The sequence below is a fragment of the Lepidochelys kempii genome, chromosome 24, assembly GCF_965140285.1.
Source record: "Lepidochelys kempii isolate rLepKem1 chromosome 24, rLepKem1.hap1, whole genome shotgun sequence".
NCBI classification, from domain to species: Eukaryota; Metazoa; Chordata; order Testudines; family Cheloniidae; genus Lepidochelys; species Lepidochelys kempii.
The window spans coordinates 17,689,938-17,705,438 of record NC_136403.1 but is presented as its reverse complement, the minus strand read 5'-3'; the positions used below and the strand labels follow the sequence as shown (position 1 = coordinate 17,705,438).

At 48.4% G+C, this 15,501-nt stretch overlaps 2 protein-coding genes across 3 annotated transcripts; one reads left to right on the top strand and one right to left on the bottom strand.

The window, feature by feature from the left end:
• Positions 1 to 222: 222 nt before the first annotated feature.
• LOC144929829 (phospholipase A2 inhibitor gamma subunit B-like) lies at positions 223 to 4,273 on the top strand. The gene is made up of 5 exons (XM_078850407.1): positions 223 to 271; positions 712 to 828; positions 1,288 to 1,440; positions 1,865 to 2,005; positions 3,989 to 4,273. Exons 1-5 carry the CDS (start codon positions 223 to 225, stop codon positions 4,201 to 4,203), a joined length of 675 nt encoding a protein of 224 aa, XP_078706533.1. The 3' UTR covers positions 4,204 to 4,273.
• Positions 4,274 to 7,066: 2,793 nt separating this feature from the next.
• Positions 7,067 to 14,044, bottom strand: LOC144929840 (interferon-inducible GTPase 5-like). Of its 2 annotated transcripts, XM_078850450.1 has the most exons (3): positions 13,834 to 14,044; positions 13,154 to 13,267; positions 7,067 to 11,527 (listed from the first exon to the last, which is right to left on the bottom strand). In XM_078850450.1, the coding sequence occupies exon 3, from the start codon at positions 11,461 to 11,463 to the stop codon at positions 10,315 to 10,317; it is 1,149 nt and encodes a 382-aa protein (XP_078706576.1). In that variant the 5' UTR covers positions 11,464 to 11,527; positions 13,154 to 13,267; positions 13,834 to 14,044; the 3' UTR covers positions 7,067 to 10,314. The 2 variants fall into 2 exon arrangements, with proteins under 2 accessions (XP_078706576.1, XP_078706577.1); XM_078850451.1 differs by lacking the exon at positions 13,834 to 14,044 and having other exon boundaries at positions 7,067 to 11,524; positions 13,154 to 13,827.
• Positions 14,045 to 15,501: the final 1,457 nt, after the last annotated feature.

Sequence of the window (15,501 nt, the reverse complement as noted above, 5' to 3'; positions counted from 1 at the left end):
CCCGGGCATGTGACGAACACAGCATCCAGCCCTTACCTTCCTGGGGGGCCTCCGTGTTGACAGCCCAAGGCCATCAGCCAAAATCCTCCCCGCTTCCCATTTTGGGCAGGGTGACACCAATTGCAACATCGCCCCCGCCTCTGTCGATAACTGCCAAGCCCCGGCCTTTGCTGCGTCAGAGACCCCCGGCTCTCAGCACCGTCCGGCTGCGTCCCCGGCACCATGAGGACACCTCTCCTCTTCTGCCTCCTCTCAGCCCTGCTGGAGACAGGTGAGAATGGGCTCTCGGGGGTCTTGGAGCCCTGCCCGGTGCCGACAGAAAAAGACCCACCCTGGAATAGCTGCTCTGGAGGGGAGCAGCTCTCCTCCCCGGGGTGAAATATGCCCCAGCACTGAGATCTTGCCCCTGGGCTGGGGGGCTGCTCACCACCTGTCCCGTGTGGAGGAAATTCTCCCCACCAATCTTCTCTGGGGAGATGGGGACCTCCAGCTCCCACCGAGCTGGAGGAGAGGGAAAGATTTCTCCCCCTTTCTCAGCTACCTCACTCGATTTTGCAATGGAGGGACAGACGACATTGGCACAAACCCAAGAAATTCAGTGCCAGATCCCGGCTGGGGTCAATGGCCCGTATCTGCACTGGAGTCAATGGGGATGGAGAGAGTGGAGTGAGGGCTCTGCCCAGGTGCATCGTGTTGCCTTTCCTTCCACAGGGACCTGTGTTTCGTGCGAGGTTTGCGTCAGCACACATGGCAGCTGTACGGGCAGAGTCCAAGTCTGCAGTGAACATATGAATTCCTGTGGGATCATTAAAACAGAAACCGTAGTAGGTGGGTGCAGGAAACCTTGACCCAGCGCTGAACACAGTCTCATTCGGAGTCAGCACTCCTTCATTCTCTTCCTAGTACCAGGAGGTGGGCATGATCTAGTGGGTTAGAGTAGGGGGCTGGAAGCCAGGACTTCAGTACTGCTTCGATCCCTGGCTTTGGGAAGGGACTGGGGTCTGGTGAGTCAGAATAGCGGGGGCTAGGAGCCAGGACTCCTGGGTTCTATCTCCAAATCTGGAAGGGGAGAGAGATCGAGAGGGTTAGGTTGAGGGGTGGAAGGAGCAGTGGGTATCAGCACTCCTGGTTCTATACTGACCTTGGCTGAGTCATTCCTTCTGTATGCCATGCCTCAGTTTCCCCATCTTTAGCTTGATCATGATCACACACGTGAAGAGTTGCGATGGGGAGGAGGAGACAACGACACCAGGGAATGAAGCCTCATCTCCTCTTTCTCCCATGCAGGCAAGATTAAGAGTCCAACCTTTATGAAGACCTGTGTGTCCTCCAGCCAGTGCGGCCTCGATCCTGTTTTAATGACTTTGGGGAACGGGATATCCACGAGCGCGAGCACCGCCTGCTGTATGGGGCAGGCCTGTAATACAGCCTCCTTTCCCGGTACCCAGCTCCATCTCCGTCTCCCTGCTCCTTCTCCCTCCAGCTCTTCCTCTTCCTCACGTCCCCTTCTCCTCCTCCTGACCCCTGCAGGGGTCTCTTTGGGAGGATGGAAAAAGGATTATGAAAGAATCCTTTGGGGCACCCCATGGACTAACACTGAGCCCCTGGCTGGGTGAAGTTTAGTGGGCGGGGCTCTAGGCTGCCCCCAGGTGTCAACCCAGCTGGCCCCACCCGGGGCGGGGTCCAGAGCTCCCTGCTGCAAACCCCTCCCCTGCCCCTGCTGCCCCCGGCTTCCCCGGAGCTACAGCGCCCCCTGCAGGGGGCCCCCGGGGCTGAGCTGTGCAGCCCCCAGCTGCTCTCCCGGCCCCGACCTGTCCTGGGGCTCGTCCCCCGAGCTGACTGCGTTTGCTCTGCTTCTTCCCAGCGTCCCCGACTAACACCACCCTGAACGGCCTCCGCTGCCCAGCCTGCTACTCTTTGTTTTCCCATCACTGCAGTGAAGAGATCATCGACTGCCCAGGAGCCCAGACCCACTGCATCCACGTCAGCGGCACCGTGAAAAGTGGTAATTGCCAATCGACTGTTTCTCCGCTCAATTTCCCCATCCAGGAGGGAGCCACACACACGGGCAATCTCCTGCCATGGGGAAGAATTGGGCAGAGTCTCGGCACACCTGGATACTGTCCCCATGATTTCTCCTCACTGTACCTCTGTTTCCCCTACGCACCCATTGGGGTTTCATTTTAGAATTCATGAGGGTTTGGAGACAGCTGACAAGGAAGGTCTGGAAAAGCCTGCGGAGAGAAGGGGAACCAACTGGGGCTATTTTTCCTTGGGAATAAGAGAGGCTACATGATAGAACATATGAAATTATGATTGTGATAAGGGAGATAGATAGATAGATAGATAGATAGATAGATAGATAGATAATTTAATTCTAGACCAACACCAAAAGATTAGAAGAAAATAGTTGTTTCGGGTGAAATCAAAATTAATTTTTGGGCGGCACTTTCAACAAACTGAAAAGTCAGAAAAAGTTTAATTTTGGGTCAAACTAAACATCTGGTTTTGATTTTGAGGGGTTGTTAAAGTTGTTTAAATTTTTTTAAAAAATAAAATGTCGGAAGGAAAAGTTGTTTTGAACCAAAAGAGGGAAAAGTTTCCATTTTTTCCCCCAGAGTTTGTTTTTTTATGGGGGTTTCTTCCAACTGAAACAATTGGGCGACTTTGAATTTGCAAAATGTTCCCAAGTGGTCACATTTGCATTTTTCACTGAAAAAAAGTTTCAGCTGAAAAATGTCACCGACCACGAGAGCGGGGAGATCGAGGACTCCTGCCTGCCTGCTGTCACAGGACAGGATGTAAGCGAATGTTCAATGAAATTGAAAAGGGACAAGTTCATTCTGATGAAAGGAAACACATTTCCCAGTCAATAAACCGTCAGTCCGTGGAACTCCCCATCCAAGAAATTGCTGTGGTCAAGAGTTGAGCAAGATTCGAAAAGGGATTGTGGGCTAATCAGAGAGATCAGAATAAATGATCGTAAAAATGTTGGCGGGGATAGTGACCCTCCTCTTTCAGGTCGTGAGGGGAGCTCTAGCTCTTAGCAATCGGGACGAGACCTAGAGGAGGAGGAGATTATCCCACACGTTGGGCGGTTTTGATCCTTTCTCTGCAGAATCTAGTGCTGGCCACTGGCGGAGACGGGATACTGTCCTATGCACAGCACCCTGCACAATGGGGCCCCAAACTGCCATGGTGTCTCCAGAGCCTCCTGTTCTACAAATCAAAATAATACAGGAAAAGTGATGGCACAAACACCCTGTCCCTGGGACTCCTGCAGAAATCCCCCAGCTGGTTTGACCTGGAGGTCCCAGAGAGATTTCTTTCTTACTGGTTGTGGAATGGTACAATAGATGCCCCAACTGAGATCGGGACCTTTTTGATCCGGATGTTGCACAGACCCCTTGGCTCAGACGGGGATCCCCGCTGTGCAAGGTGCTGCATGCCCCCCCACCCTCCGGCTGAAATTGGGAGTCCCGACATAGAATCATAGAATCATAGAATATCAGGGTTGGAAGGGACCTCAGAAGGTCATCTAGTCCAACCCCCTGCTCAAAGCAGGACCGATCCCCAATTTTTGCCCCGGATCCCTAAATGGCCCCCTCAAAGATTGAACTCACAACCCTGGGTTTAGCAGGCCAATGATCAAACCACTGACATGCCAGGTTCTGTACAGACCCCTTGACTGAGAGCTTCTTAGGGATCCCAGCTCTGACACCATCAGTGAGCTACACCATTGCCTGGTGAATGGTGGGACTAACACAGGCCTGCTCCAAAGTTCATTGGGGATCAGGGCCCTACATGACTTGCCCAGGTGTCCACAGAGTGAGACTATATCAGAGCTTGGGGGGGAGACTGTTGGGGGCAGGTCTAGATGGGCAGCAGGGAGTGGCGCAGAGGAGGAGGGGGAGGGTGTTTGTATAGGGTCAGAGCCATAAGAGGTCACAGGTCGCTAGACACTGACCCCGCTGTTTGGTCCCCACAGGTGGGACAACCATACACACCACCATGAAAGGCTGCGCCACCGAGTCCGCCTGCACCAATATACAACGGTTCAAAGGGGCCTTCGGGGGGTTCAGTATGGATCTCACCACGGCCGAATGCAGACCAGCCTCCCATGTGGCCAGCATGGCTCCAGAACCAGCCAGACTCGTCCTCCCAGCCCTTGTTACCGTCCTGCTGGCGAAGGTCCTCTCCTGATCCCCACGTCCGTGCCACGTGGCCCTGGATAACCACACCGCAGGTGGCGGGCGGGTGCCCCCCTGCCAAAGGCTCCCATGTCCCGCTCGGATTCACTTCCCCTTTCGTTGGATTAACGGAATAAAGCAGACAGGAGAAAATGGTCGTGTGCATGTGTGTTTGTCTGTAATCACGAATCTCAGATACTGTGTGTCTTTCTGTGTGTAATTGTGAGTGTTGGACTCTGGGAGTATGCAAGTATGAGTCTCATATTGTGTGTGTCTGTGTGTGATCATGAGTCTTGGACTGTGTGTGTGTAAGTCTTGGACTCTGTGTGTGTGTGTGTGTGGTGTTGTTGGATCATATTAAAGAAGTTCTGTATGAAAATCACAAATGAGTTTGATTCCCCATAGTTTAAATTCTGCAGCTCCCATTGTCTGGGAACCATGGCCAATGGGAACTGCAGGGGCAGCGCTTGCAGATGGGGGCAGCGCGCAGAACCCCCTGGCCGCCCCTACACCTAGGAGCCAGAGAGACATGCTGCCGCTTCTGGAAGCTGCCTGAGGTCAGCCCCGCCTGGAACCTGCACCCCTCACCCCCTCCCACACCCCAGCCCCATGCCCCAGCCTGGAGCCCCCTCCTGAACTCCAAACCCCTTGGCCCCAACCCGGAGCCCCCTCCTGCACCCTAATCCCCTCATCCCCAGCCCCACCCCCCTACCCCAACCCAGAGCCCATACCCCCTCTCACAACCCAACCCCCTCCCCCAGCCTGGAGCCTCCTCCCACATCCTGAACCCCTCATTTCTGGCCTCACCCAAGAGCCCACAGTCTCAGCCCAGAGCCTATACCCGCTCCCACACCCCAACCCCCTGCCTCAAGCCGCAGCCCCCTCCTGCACTTCAAATCCCTTGGCCTCACTCCCAGCCCAAAGCCCCCTCCTACACCTCAAACCCGTCATCCCTGGCTCCAACCTGGAGCCCTCATGCCTTCCTGCACCCTGAAAATGAATAAGTGAGCCAGGGTGGGGGACAGTGAGCGACAGAGGGAGAGGGGATGGAGTTAGCAGGGGGTGGGGCCTTGGGGAAGGGGACGGGGCAAGGGTGTTCAGTTTTCTGCCATCAGAAAGTTGGCAACCCTAGCGCTGAGGCAACCTGGACCAGCCCTGGCGGGAATTTGTCCAACCTGGTCTTAAAACCATCCAGTGATGGGGATCCCACAGCCGCCGTTGGAAGCCAATTCCAGAGCTGAACTGCCCTGACGAAGTGGGCTCCAGCCCATTAAAGCTTATGCCCAAATAAATTTGTTAGTCTTTAAGGTGCCACAGGACTCTTTGTTGTCTTTGCTGAAACAGACTAACAGGGCTACCCCTTTGAAACTTGTCACCTGAGAGTTAGAGATTTTTTCCTACTATCCAGCCCCCAGTTCCCTTGCTGCAGATAAAGCCTGTTGTACCTTATATTACCTTCAGTGGACATGGAAAACATTTGATCCCTGGCCTCTCTGAACCAGCCTTTAACATATTTGCAGCCTGGTCTCAGGTACCCCCTTGGTCTTCTTCTCTCCAGACTGACCATGCCCAGTTTCTGTAACCTGTCCTCACAGGTCGGGTTTTCTGAACCTTTGATCATTTCTCTTGCTCTCCTCTGGACTCTCTCCAGTTTGTCCCCATCTCTCCTAAAGCGTGGCACCCAGAACTGGGTCCAGTTCTCCAGCTGGGGCCTCCCTGGTGCCAAGCAGAGCGGGACAATGACCTCCCATGTCCGGCCTATGACACGCCCATTAATACACCACACAGTGATAACAGCCTTTTTCACAACTGTGTCAGATTGCTGGCTCCCAATCAATCTGTGATCCACTCTGACCTCCATTTCAGTGGTACAACCGTGCGGTCAGTTATTCCCCAGCTTGTAGCTCTGCACTGAAGTTTTCCTTCCTAAGTGTCATACTTTGCACTTGTCTTGACTGAATTTCATTTTGTCTCCAGGGGCCCTGGACCTTCTTCACCCCAATCCTGAGAGATGCCCTGACAAAGCGGGCTAGAGAGGGGGGCCCAGAGGACAATGCCACCTCCACCGGCTCCGGCTAACTCCTGAACACCACTTGAGATGTGAGACTTCATCTCCCCTTTCCCCCCTTACCCCAGTGTGCCATTTTTCTTCCCTGCCTTATCTTTTCTCTGTCCAGCCTCTCTCCCTTTGCTATTTGTCGAAGAAAAGCATGGTTTAGCAATCCAAGGCTGTATATTATTTATGCAACACTGCTGTGAGTTTCTTACCAGCTGAAAGCAGCCCAACGCTGGTATGAGTTTGCCAGGTCTCAAAGATCGTGGGCTGGGGCAGTGTTTTTCCAGCGGTAATATTGCAAAGGAGAGTCGCCCCAGAAACAGAAGCTGGATTTTCTCCTTTGCATCTGGTCCCTGGGAAGCAAGGGGGATGTTTTGGGACTGAAGGACTGGGAAGCAGAGCCCCAGGGGATTGTGCAATAGTGTTGGTGGACTTTCCAGACCCAAGTCTGATGACCCATGTGCCTAGGTACCCCACACTGAAAATGCCAAGGTCAGGGCAGGCTTCAAAAAGGAGTGCAGATTCTCCCAAGACTGGTGGTTAACTCTGTAGTTAGATTCACCAGCCAGTCACAAGCTGTGCGCCTGATCCCCCACACGGGTTATCAAGAAGCCAAAAAAAAAAGAAAAAAAAAATCTCACAGCCCCCTTTATTGCATTCCAGTTTCAGCCTCCCAGTCAGCAAATAGGTCCAGTAAAGTGAGAAGTTACTTAAAACTGTTCACTATACAAAATGTTCTTCTGATCCCCAAAGGGCCAACCAATTCCCAGATCAATACTAGTTTGGATCTTACCCAAAATACCATGCTGCCAGCCAATCCTTTCGTATCTAACAACTAAAGGTTTTATTATTAAAGAAAAGAAAGAGAAGAGAGTTGTTAAAGGGTGAAAGAAATCAGATACGTACATATGATTTCTAAGTCCAGAGATCAGGTTCCTTGCAGCACTGGCGAGTTTGCTGGCTTGTAAAGTTCTTCTGGAACACACCCAAAGTTTGGATGGGCCTGTCAGATCTTTGTTCAGAGCTGCAGCGTGCAGAGAAGTTGCTCCAGAGGTGAGAAGCTGTGTCGAAGCCAAAATGGAGAAGATACAGCTGCCTTTTTATATCCTTTGCCACGTGTCTTGTACATCCTCTGTCCCAAACACAAGCTCCGAGCACATGGGCATGGAAAAGCTCTTGGAGTCCCCTGTCCACAGGCATCTCCTTACATGTCCTGCTGACTCCTAGGCATAGCCCCTGGCTTCTCTCAATGGGCTCATTGTCCAGCTGATGGCCCTTGATGGGCCATTAAGAAGGCTGGTAGTGCTGATACCAATGTGTCTTGGGGTGTCAGCCAGATACACAGCACAGGTTTGAAAGATATCAATATACCACACATATTTACAACCCACGATACGAAGATGATAATATATATAAACAAGCTTTATCATATTTAGCAAATGGTATCTTTTCCACGGATGCCTTACATGGCATATCTTTTATAAGATTCTTTGTGATTTTGTAAAATTGGTATCATACATTATAAATGGTCACCCACATTCCATACTGCGTCACAACCCAGACTTTAGCTGTGTCCACACTGCAAAATGACAGGGCTTGGACCTGAATCCTGCATTTGCTCTTCTAGCTGCTCCCTGGAAGCCAGCTCCAGGTCCCACTCTTGTCTCTGCCCCCTTTCCCGCCACCACAGATCCCAGCAGAGACACCCAGCCTGGGGGCAGGGCAGGAGCACATATGCCAGCTAGGAGCCAACAGTGTAGGGTTGGGGATGGGACAGAGCACAGGCACTTGAGCAGGGGGTAGGGGATACCAATACACCAAGCACCAGCTGCCCAGGAATAGGATGCCCTTTCCTACTCTGGAGCAGGCACCCCCTTAGTGCCCCAGCCCTGAGTCTCAGGAGGTCCCCCGCTCCTGTCCTGCTGCCCCCCAGTTCATAGGGAGCTCCCATCATTGTCTCCTCCTCCCCAGTTAATTTGAAATGGGGATGCATCCACATGAAACTAACAGGAATATCATTTATTCCAAACCAGAGTCACTTCTAAAGTATAAAAAAAAAAAATCCTTTGTGTGTGGACACATGGTAATTTATGCTGAAAAAAAAAACACCTAAAGATATACAAAAATACCTTCCCCATGTAGACCTTTACACCTGTATAACAGCATCCACACTGGGGCATTGTACCACTGTAACTACACCAGACTCGTTTGGCTTGGAAGGATTCGATTTTTATCAGAGTTAATGTCGGTAAATATCAATTTCACTGTACATACACAAGCCAAGGAAAAATATTTCCGCTGATAATAAACGGAAATGTAAAGAACTTACCACAGTTTGATTCCAGGATATTTACTTTGTATATTTTGACAAGCGATGTTGACAATTTGTGTTTTGAATCTCAGGAACTTCCGTCATAATTAATGTCTGCCCCGATTGACCCACCATAACTTCCCTCAATTGTGAAAAATTAAAGAGATAAAAATGAAAAAAAAAAGCTTAAAAATAACCATTGGTATTGCCAATTTAAATGATACAAAAATTAAAATTGAATACTGCCAGGCTGGAGTATAAAACGCTCTCTAGAACATGTGAGGAAAGAACCAGTTTGCTTTCTTAAACTAACAAACTAAGAATTCTCTGACAAAAATCTACCTTACCCTGGGTTACCTTAACTTTGCATTATCTTGTGTCCTTCCAGAACATCAAGTTCAGCTGAGCTCAAACCTCTAAAAACCAGGATATACAAAGTTAAGATTGCCAATGAAGCTGCATTCACTGGGTTAGGTAGTGCTGTCCTGAATGGTGGAGGTTGTGGATAACGCTCAGAAAAGTTAATGAAAATCAAGTAAATGAGCGAAGTCCCCGTGCATAAGATAAAGTGTGTTAAATGCCCATGTGGATGATCTCATTCAGGAGTAAAGTCACTTTAGTTTTCTGTAACTAATTAGTCTCGGGCCTAGTCTACACTTAAAAATTAGATCAAACATCATGCAGGGCTGTGAAAAATTTTATGCCCTGTAGTTAGGTTGATATAACTCCCAACGCAGATGCAGCTAGGTAGACAGAATTCTTCTGTCCTGTCCACCTAGCAACTGCCCATTGGAGAGGAGGATTTACTACACTGATGGGGGGGCGGGAACCCTTCCCTCGCTGTAGGAAGCATCTACACTATGGCACCGCAGTGTCTGCCACTGTAGCACCCATAGTGTAGACGGGGCCTTAATCCTCTTTCAGTGTAACTGAAACAGGCTGATTGGCGTCCATCCGGTTACTCCTGGCTCACACCAGCTTGTAGGACACAGAGTGGGTACAATTTGTGTGCTTTGCACACTTATGTACCAGTAACGATGTGCACATACAGTACGAGACAGCTGAAGAATCAAGCCTGCCATATATGGTACACCTGTATTTCCAAGTCTGACAAGATGACAGGCTACCTATGTAAAGGCGTCAGTGATAAAGATTTGTAGATCGGGCATTTGAAAGTTCTTACAAAACATATACAAGCAGAATCCATGTATCAATATTGGTAATGAGTGAGAGAGCAACAGGGTGTCTATGAATATGGTTCTTATACTAACCAGAAAAATTCACCGCAAGTTGCCATAAAATACACTAGAGGACCACATGTTTTGTTGTTCCGATTGGCACAACTCATTGTACACACCGAGGGCTTGTTCTACCCCTTCATTTCCCCTCACAGGCTCCCTGGGTGACATCCCAGACTCCTCTATGTCAGGGACTCCCTAAAACACCCACACCCTCTCATGTCCCATACCAGGTCCCTGACTCTATCCCTAGGCCAGGGGCAGCTGTGGGCATGACACCAGATCCCCAGGTGGTTTGAATTGGCCGTCTCTCCACGGGAATGCCCAGTTCACTAACAGTGTTATAGGGGCTGGTTTGGCTGCCTTTATACGCAAGTCCTGCTATCCACCACATGTTCTACTGATATTTTTGGCCACACCTTATTTCTGGGTATTTCCTGCCTTTCCTAAAGATAAGAACCAAACAAACTAAGGGCAGCTGGGTAGCTGAATCTGGGAAATGGAAAGTCAAGTTTTTGGCTAATTGACTTTTTTTGAGGACTCTCTTTCTCTTTCTGTAGCGAGAAGCTCACGTTCCCAAGCCATTCTCCGCACATTTTTAGCATCTTCTGCAGCATCTTCCAAAAATGACTGCAGTGTTCTGTAGGAAGCTTTATAAGAAATCCCTGCACATATGACAGAACCAATGACAGGTACCCACACAAAGGCAGAAGACGCTATCGCTAAAGCAAAACTGGCCAGTAATGTGATGACAAAAGACTGGGTTATCTCTTCAGTCATTCGTGTTTTTATAATAGCTCTTTCCAGTTCCTCCCTGGGTTTCTGTGTCCGTTTTGAGAGCCTGGTGAAGGAGTCTCTATCCAGACCAAAGTTCCTGCTGAAAATCCTGAGGTATTTTACTAAGACAACAACATTGCAAACAGCAGAGACACCTGGAATAGGAACAAGGGCTCCAACACATGATGCAGCAGCTACCTGCCAAATCCCGTGCTCCAGGGCTTCTTTCTTCTTTTGTATGATTTTTTCAGAGTAGTTGGGCAGGGCAAGAACAAGAGAGTGATTTTTGTCACTGGAGAGCTCTTCCACCAAAGTCTCCTGCAGGATGTGAAAATCATACTTGCCTAAATACCAGACAGAGATGAGGAAAACTTGTGGGTTCCTCAGCCCTTCCTCCTGCAGACATTTGCAGCAGTATTCTCTGATCTCCTGCAAGATCCTCTCTTCATTGTAGCTGGATGGCCGGCGTCGTATGGCAGAGTACAAATCCACATCCACTTTGGAGCGCACAAAATAACACTTCTTTCCCATCCCCTGGATCTTCCTGGCCAGGTCGGCATGGCTGAAGCTGAACCGTTGCGAGGCAATGAGAATGAAGGTGTCATAGCAGCTGAAATTCACCTGCTGGAGGCAGCCGCCTGCCTGAAAGGTTGGGCTCCCAATTGGCGGCAGTTCCCATATGGTCACATTAGGGTGTGTGGGAAATGGATATGGAACTGGCTTTTGTGTTGTTTCTACAACTCCGGTTATTGCAGCATTCTCATCTTCATCATCCAGGTCCCGGATGGCGTTGATGAAGGATGATTTCCCAGAGCCGCACTCCCCGATGACGGCAATGTTGAGCTCAGCATTTTCGGAAAACGTCAAGGCTTCTCTCACGGCAGAAGCCATATCTCTTGGCCTTCCAGCTCTCACAGTAACCTTAAGTATTTCTATATCAATGGCATTTTGTCTGCTTCAAAAGAAAACAGTATCTCAGGAATTGTTCCTATCTGTTGTTATTATTATTATTACTTGTTATTTACACAGACTTTTTTACTGATAATTAAGGAGGCAGCCTTGAAAGCATGGAAGTAACTTATTTCAGAAAATGTTTATAGGAAATTACCAGTTTAGAATTGGTTTTGTTTTTTCAGGTTTTGGTCCTTTGTTGCTAGGGCTGTTTTTGATGCCTCCCCCTTTTTACAATTTGTCCCAGAAAAATGGGAGTTGGGAGAAGAGAACGGGTAACTTTAAAAATTCAACAATTTCCCCCCTCCCGGTTGTTTTGTTTGCCACATTCATTGAAAAAAATCCAAAACATTTCACATATATATACAAATTTTCATTTTAGAAAAATGGCCAGTTTTTGATGAAAATATTTTGTACTGAAATATATTAACCAATGCTGTGTGTAACGTTATTTTACAGAGAGGTTACTATTGCTACAAGGTTTTGTGTTACAGTGTACATTTATGCCTTGTCTAAGGGCCCTTTATTCAATCAGAGCTATTTAAAGAGGCCTCTGTGAACATAAGAATTTAAGGCATTTTTTACAAAAAAAAAAAAAATCACAGCTTTCTTAGTTCTAGTTCTTCCTTGTGCCCCCAAATTTAGCAATGAGTTACTATATGCCTGTACCACAGTTTAAAGTTTCTCTCTTTTAAAACAAAATATTTTTTACGCGGTAGGAAAAGTGTTTTTATAATGCAGAAACAGCTGAAGGGATGTGTCTTAAAAATAAAAACTGTCACTCCCTGGGATAACTAAACATGGATCATTTCTGTACCCCCAAAATTCAATGGTTCGGAACGTCACAAAGGTCTGAAAAGAGGAAATTAGAATGGAAAGTATTGTGTAACATGACGCACTTGAACCTGAATACCTTAGAACAGCGGTTTTCAAAGTTTTTAGGCTGCGAACCCCTTTCCAAATAATGTAGTTTATGCATACCTTCAGCTGAGATAGGGTCATAATATATCTGTGATTAGATTGCCAAATCTTACTAAACAAAATACGCTGTCCGCCATGACAGGATTTTTCTGACCTACCCTCTCACGAGAGCTTGTGTACCTTAGTTTGAAAACCACTGAAGATCTGACCCTAAGTTAAATAAGGTTGCCAGCCCTCTGGGATTGGCCTGGAGTCTCCCGGAACCAGCATCGCTCTCTTGGTGACTAGTGAAAGAAGTCCGGGAAATTTTAATAGGATATTTTAAGAAAATTACATTATGTCACGGGGGGGTCTCGTGGAACAGCTTCAGTCAGAGTTGGAAATCCTAAAGTTAAATCATTCTGGTGCTTTTGAACATTTTACCCCTATTGCACACAGAAATAGGATACCCACACAACACACACACCCAGCTGGTTATTTTGACAAAATCTAACAAGATGGAAGATTCAACAGCAGGCCCCAGCTGTGTATTCAAGAGCAGGCTTCAGAGCTGTGAAATCCATAGTGTGTGTTCACACTGGGCAGCCATTTTTAAGGGCCACGCAGCCATTTTAAAGAAACCCTTCAGCTTTTAAGCAAATAACAGCAAGTGATTAAATATAGTAACAGAATCATTTTAAAAGGCACAAACCAGAGGAGATGGTCTTACCTTCCAGTCGCAAATGCCTCTGTTAGTCTGAGCTACATGGAGAAGTAAAGCAAATGAACACAATGTTGGTTTTCGGTCTCCTTCTTTCTGTCTCTGCCCTCTGTGGCTTTCCGTCTGAGTCAGAATGGAAGTGAAAGCACAAACGTCTCTTGCAAATTGTCACGTATCAGAGTCCAGATCACAATTCTGAACGTGCATTCCCTAGTTACAGCAGCAAGATGGGACCAACGCAAAGCCAGATTCTTGAATGTTAAAAATAGCTTGACCAATGCCTGACTGACCTCGGGCACAGTCAGGTTCTGAGAAAAGTGAGTTTGGTTGGATTGTTGTAAAAGTACTCTGAAAAGATTTCCTGCAGCAACTTTGAATTTAATCAAATCAGCTCTCATAAGATAAACAGGATTGGGCAGAGTCAGAGTACAGACACAGATCTCCAAGAAAAACATAAGCACTTCACTGGGGTGCACTATAATTGCAAGGTCTGCCCTCACGTGCTCTATCCCATGAGACCTCCAAGATCTGGGGAGAGAATCCAGGAGTTCTGACTCCCACCCTGCTGCTCTAACCACTAGTCCCAACTCTGCTCCCAGAGTTGGAGAACCCAGGAATCCTGGCTCCCAGCAGGGGTGCCATTTAAGGGACCCAGGGGAGGTCTCCTGCCCCCCCCCCCAGTTTCTTACCACCAGCTGAAGCAATGTTGCTCACTCAGGAAGGACTCGCTCCTCCCCTCCCCTGCCCGAGCAATGTTGCTGGCTCTTCTCCCAGCCCAGCCCCTCTCCTCCCTGGCTATTCTCTGCTCAGCCAAGAGGAATGCAGAGGTGGATCTAGCAGAGCCAACAGCAGGGCTGGGACCTTCTGCAGCAGTTTCTCAGATTCATTCCTGGCACAAACACACTCAGGGAGTGGTCAGGGGAAGAAGCTCTGGGCTTAGGTCAGGAGATGCCTGCTGCAGATTTCATCATGATCTGCCCCCACCTTCCCATGGCGACATGTACAAAGGCAGGAGCAGCCCCTTGGCACACCAGTAGACACAGAGCTGCTCAGGCAGGGGAGGGGTGGGGGGCTGCTCCAGGCACATTCAGGGGTTAAATATCCCCACAGCCAGCCCCACTTTGGGGGTTTCTGGCTGCAGGAGCAGTGCTGCAGAATGACCACCTGGAACCTCTCCCTGCTGGGAAGAAACAAACGTGCTGTCACACCACAAATAGTGTTTAAATTACACTGAACCTTTCCCATGTTTTCCAACTCGCTATTTTTGCAGTGAATGGCAGTACCCCAGTGTGGCCCTTTATTCTACCATTTAGTCCCACGTGTCTGTGGGAGCTATTCCTGTGCCAGCAATGGGCTTTGGGTCAGGCCCATAGGCTGTGACACAGAAACACTGATTCCCCTGTGAATGTCAGGATTTTACCAACTCTCCCCAGAGTGGGGTCATGCTTTTATGGGACCTTTTTCCCAGATACCTTTTCAGGAGCTGCTACCCCTCAACTTATTACCAGCAGGAGAGTGGGGTGTGAGGAGGCATCTTCTCATGCTTTGTCTGTATATAAAAAGATCTTGTAGATTCTCTACAGAATGCATCCGATGAAGTGAGCTGTAGCTCATGAAAACTTATGCTCAGATAAATTGGTTAGTCTCTAAGGTGCCACAAGTACTCCTTTTCTTTTTGCGAATACAGACTAACACGGCTGCTACTCTGATACCCCTCAACTGCTACCCTCAAGCAGCCTGTCATGGTTCCTTCCCCCCTCTGAACTCTGGGGTACAGATGTGGGGACCCGCATGAAAGACCCCCTAAGCTTATTTTACCAGCTTAGGTTAAAAACTTTCCCAAGGCACAAATTCCACCTTGTCCTTGAACAGTATGCTGCTGTCACCACCAAGTGATTTAGACAAACAATCTGGGAAAGGACCACTTGGCATTCCTGTTCCCTAAAATATCCCCCCCCAAGCCTTTTCACCCCCTTTCCTGGGGAGGCTTGAGAATAATATATCAACCAAATAGGTAAACCAAACCCTGGGGTTTTTAGGACACTAAAAACCCCAATCAGATTCTTAAAAGAAGAATTATATTTAAAGAAAAGGTAAAAGAATCACCTCTGTAAAATCAGGATGGAAGATAACTTTATAGGGTAACAAAAGAATCACAAACACAGAGGAACTCCCTCTAGGCTTAGTTCAAAGTTACCAAAAACCAGGAATAAACCTCCCTCTTGCAAAGGGAAAATTCACAAGCTAAAACAAAAGATAATCTAACACACCTTACCTGGCTTTACTTACTATTTTTGTAATATTAGAAACTGGTTCAGGATTGATTTATAGGAGAAGGAGTTTTCTGACCTGATGCT

Bases quoted from the DNA above. Each gene is read 5' to 3' on its own strand.
- LOC144929829 (XM_078850407.1), top strand. From the start codon at position 223: ATGAGGACACCTCTCCTCTTCTGCCTCCTCTCAGCCCTGCTGGAGACA. The intron at 272-711 runs GTGAGAATGGGC...TTCCTTCCACAG, and splicing joins CTCAGCCCTGCTGGAGACAG to GGACCTGTGTTTCGTGCGAG. The intron at 829-1,287 runs GTGGGTGCAGGA...TCTCCCATGCAG, and splicing joins TAAAACAGAAACCGTAGTAG to GCAAGATTAAGAGTCCAACC.
- LOC144929840 (XM_078850450.1), bottom strand. From the start codon at position 11,463: ATGGCTTCTGCCGTGAGAGAAGCCTTGACGTTTTCCGAAAATGCTGAG.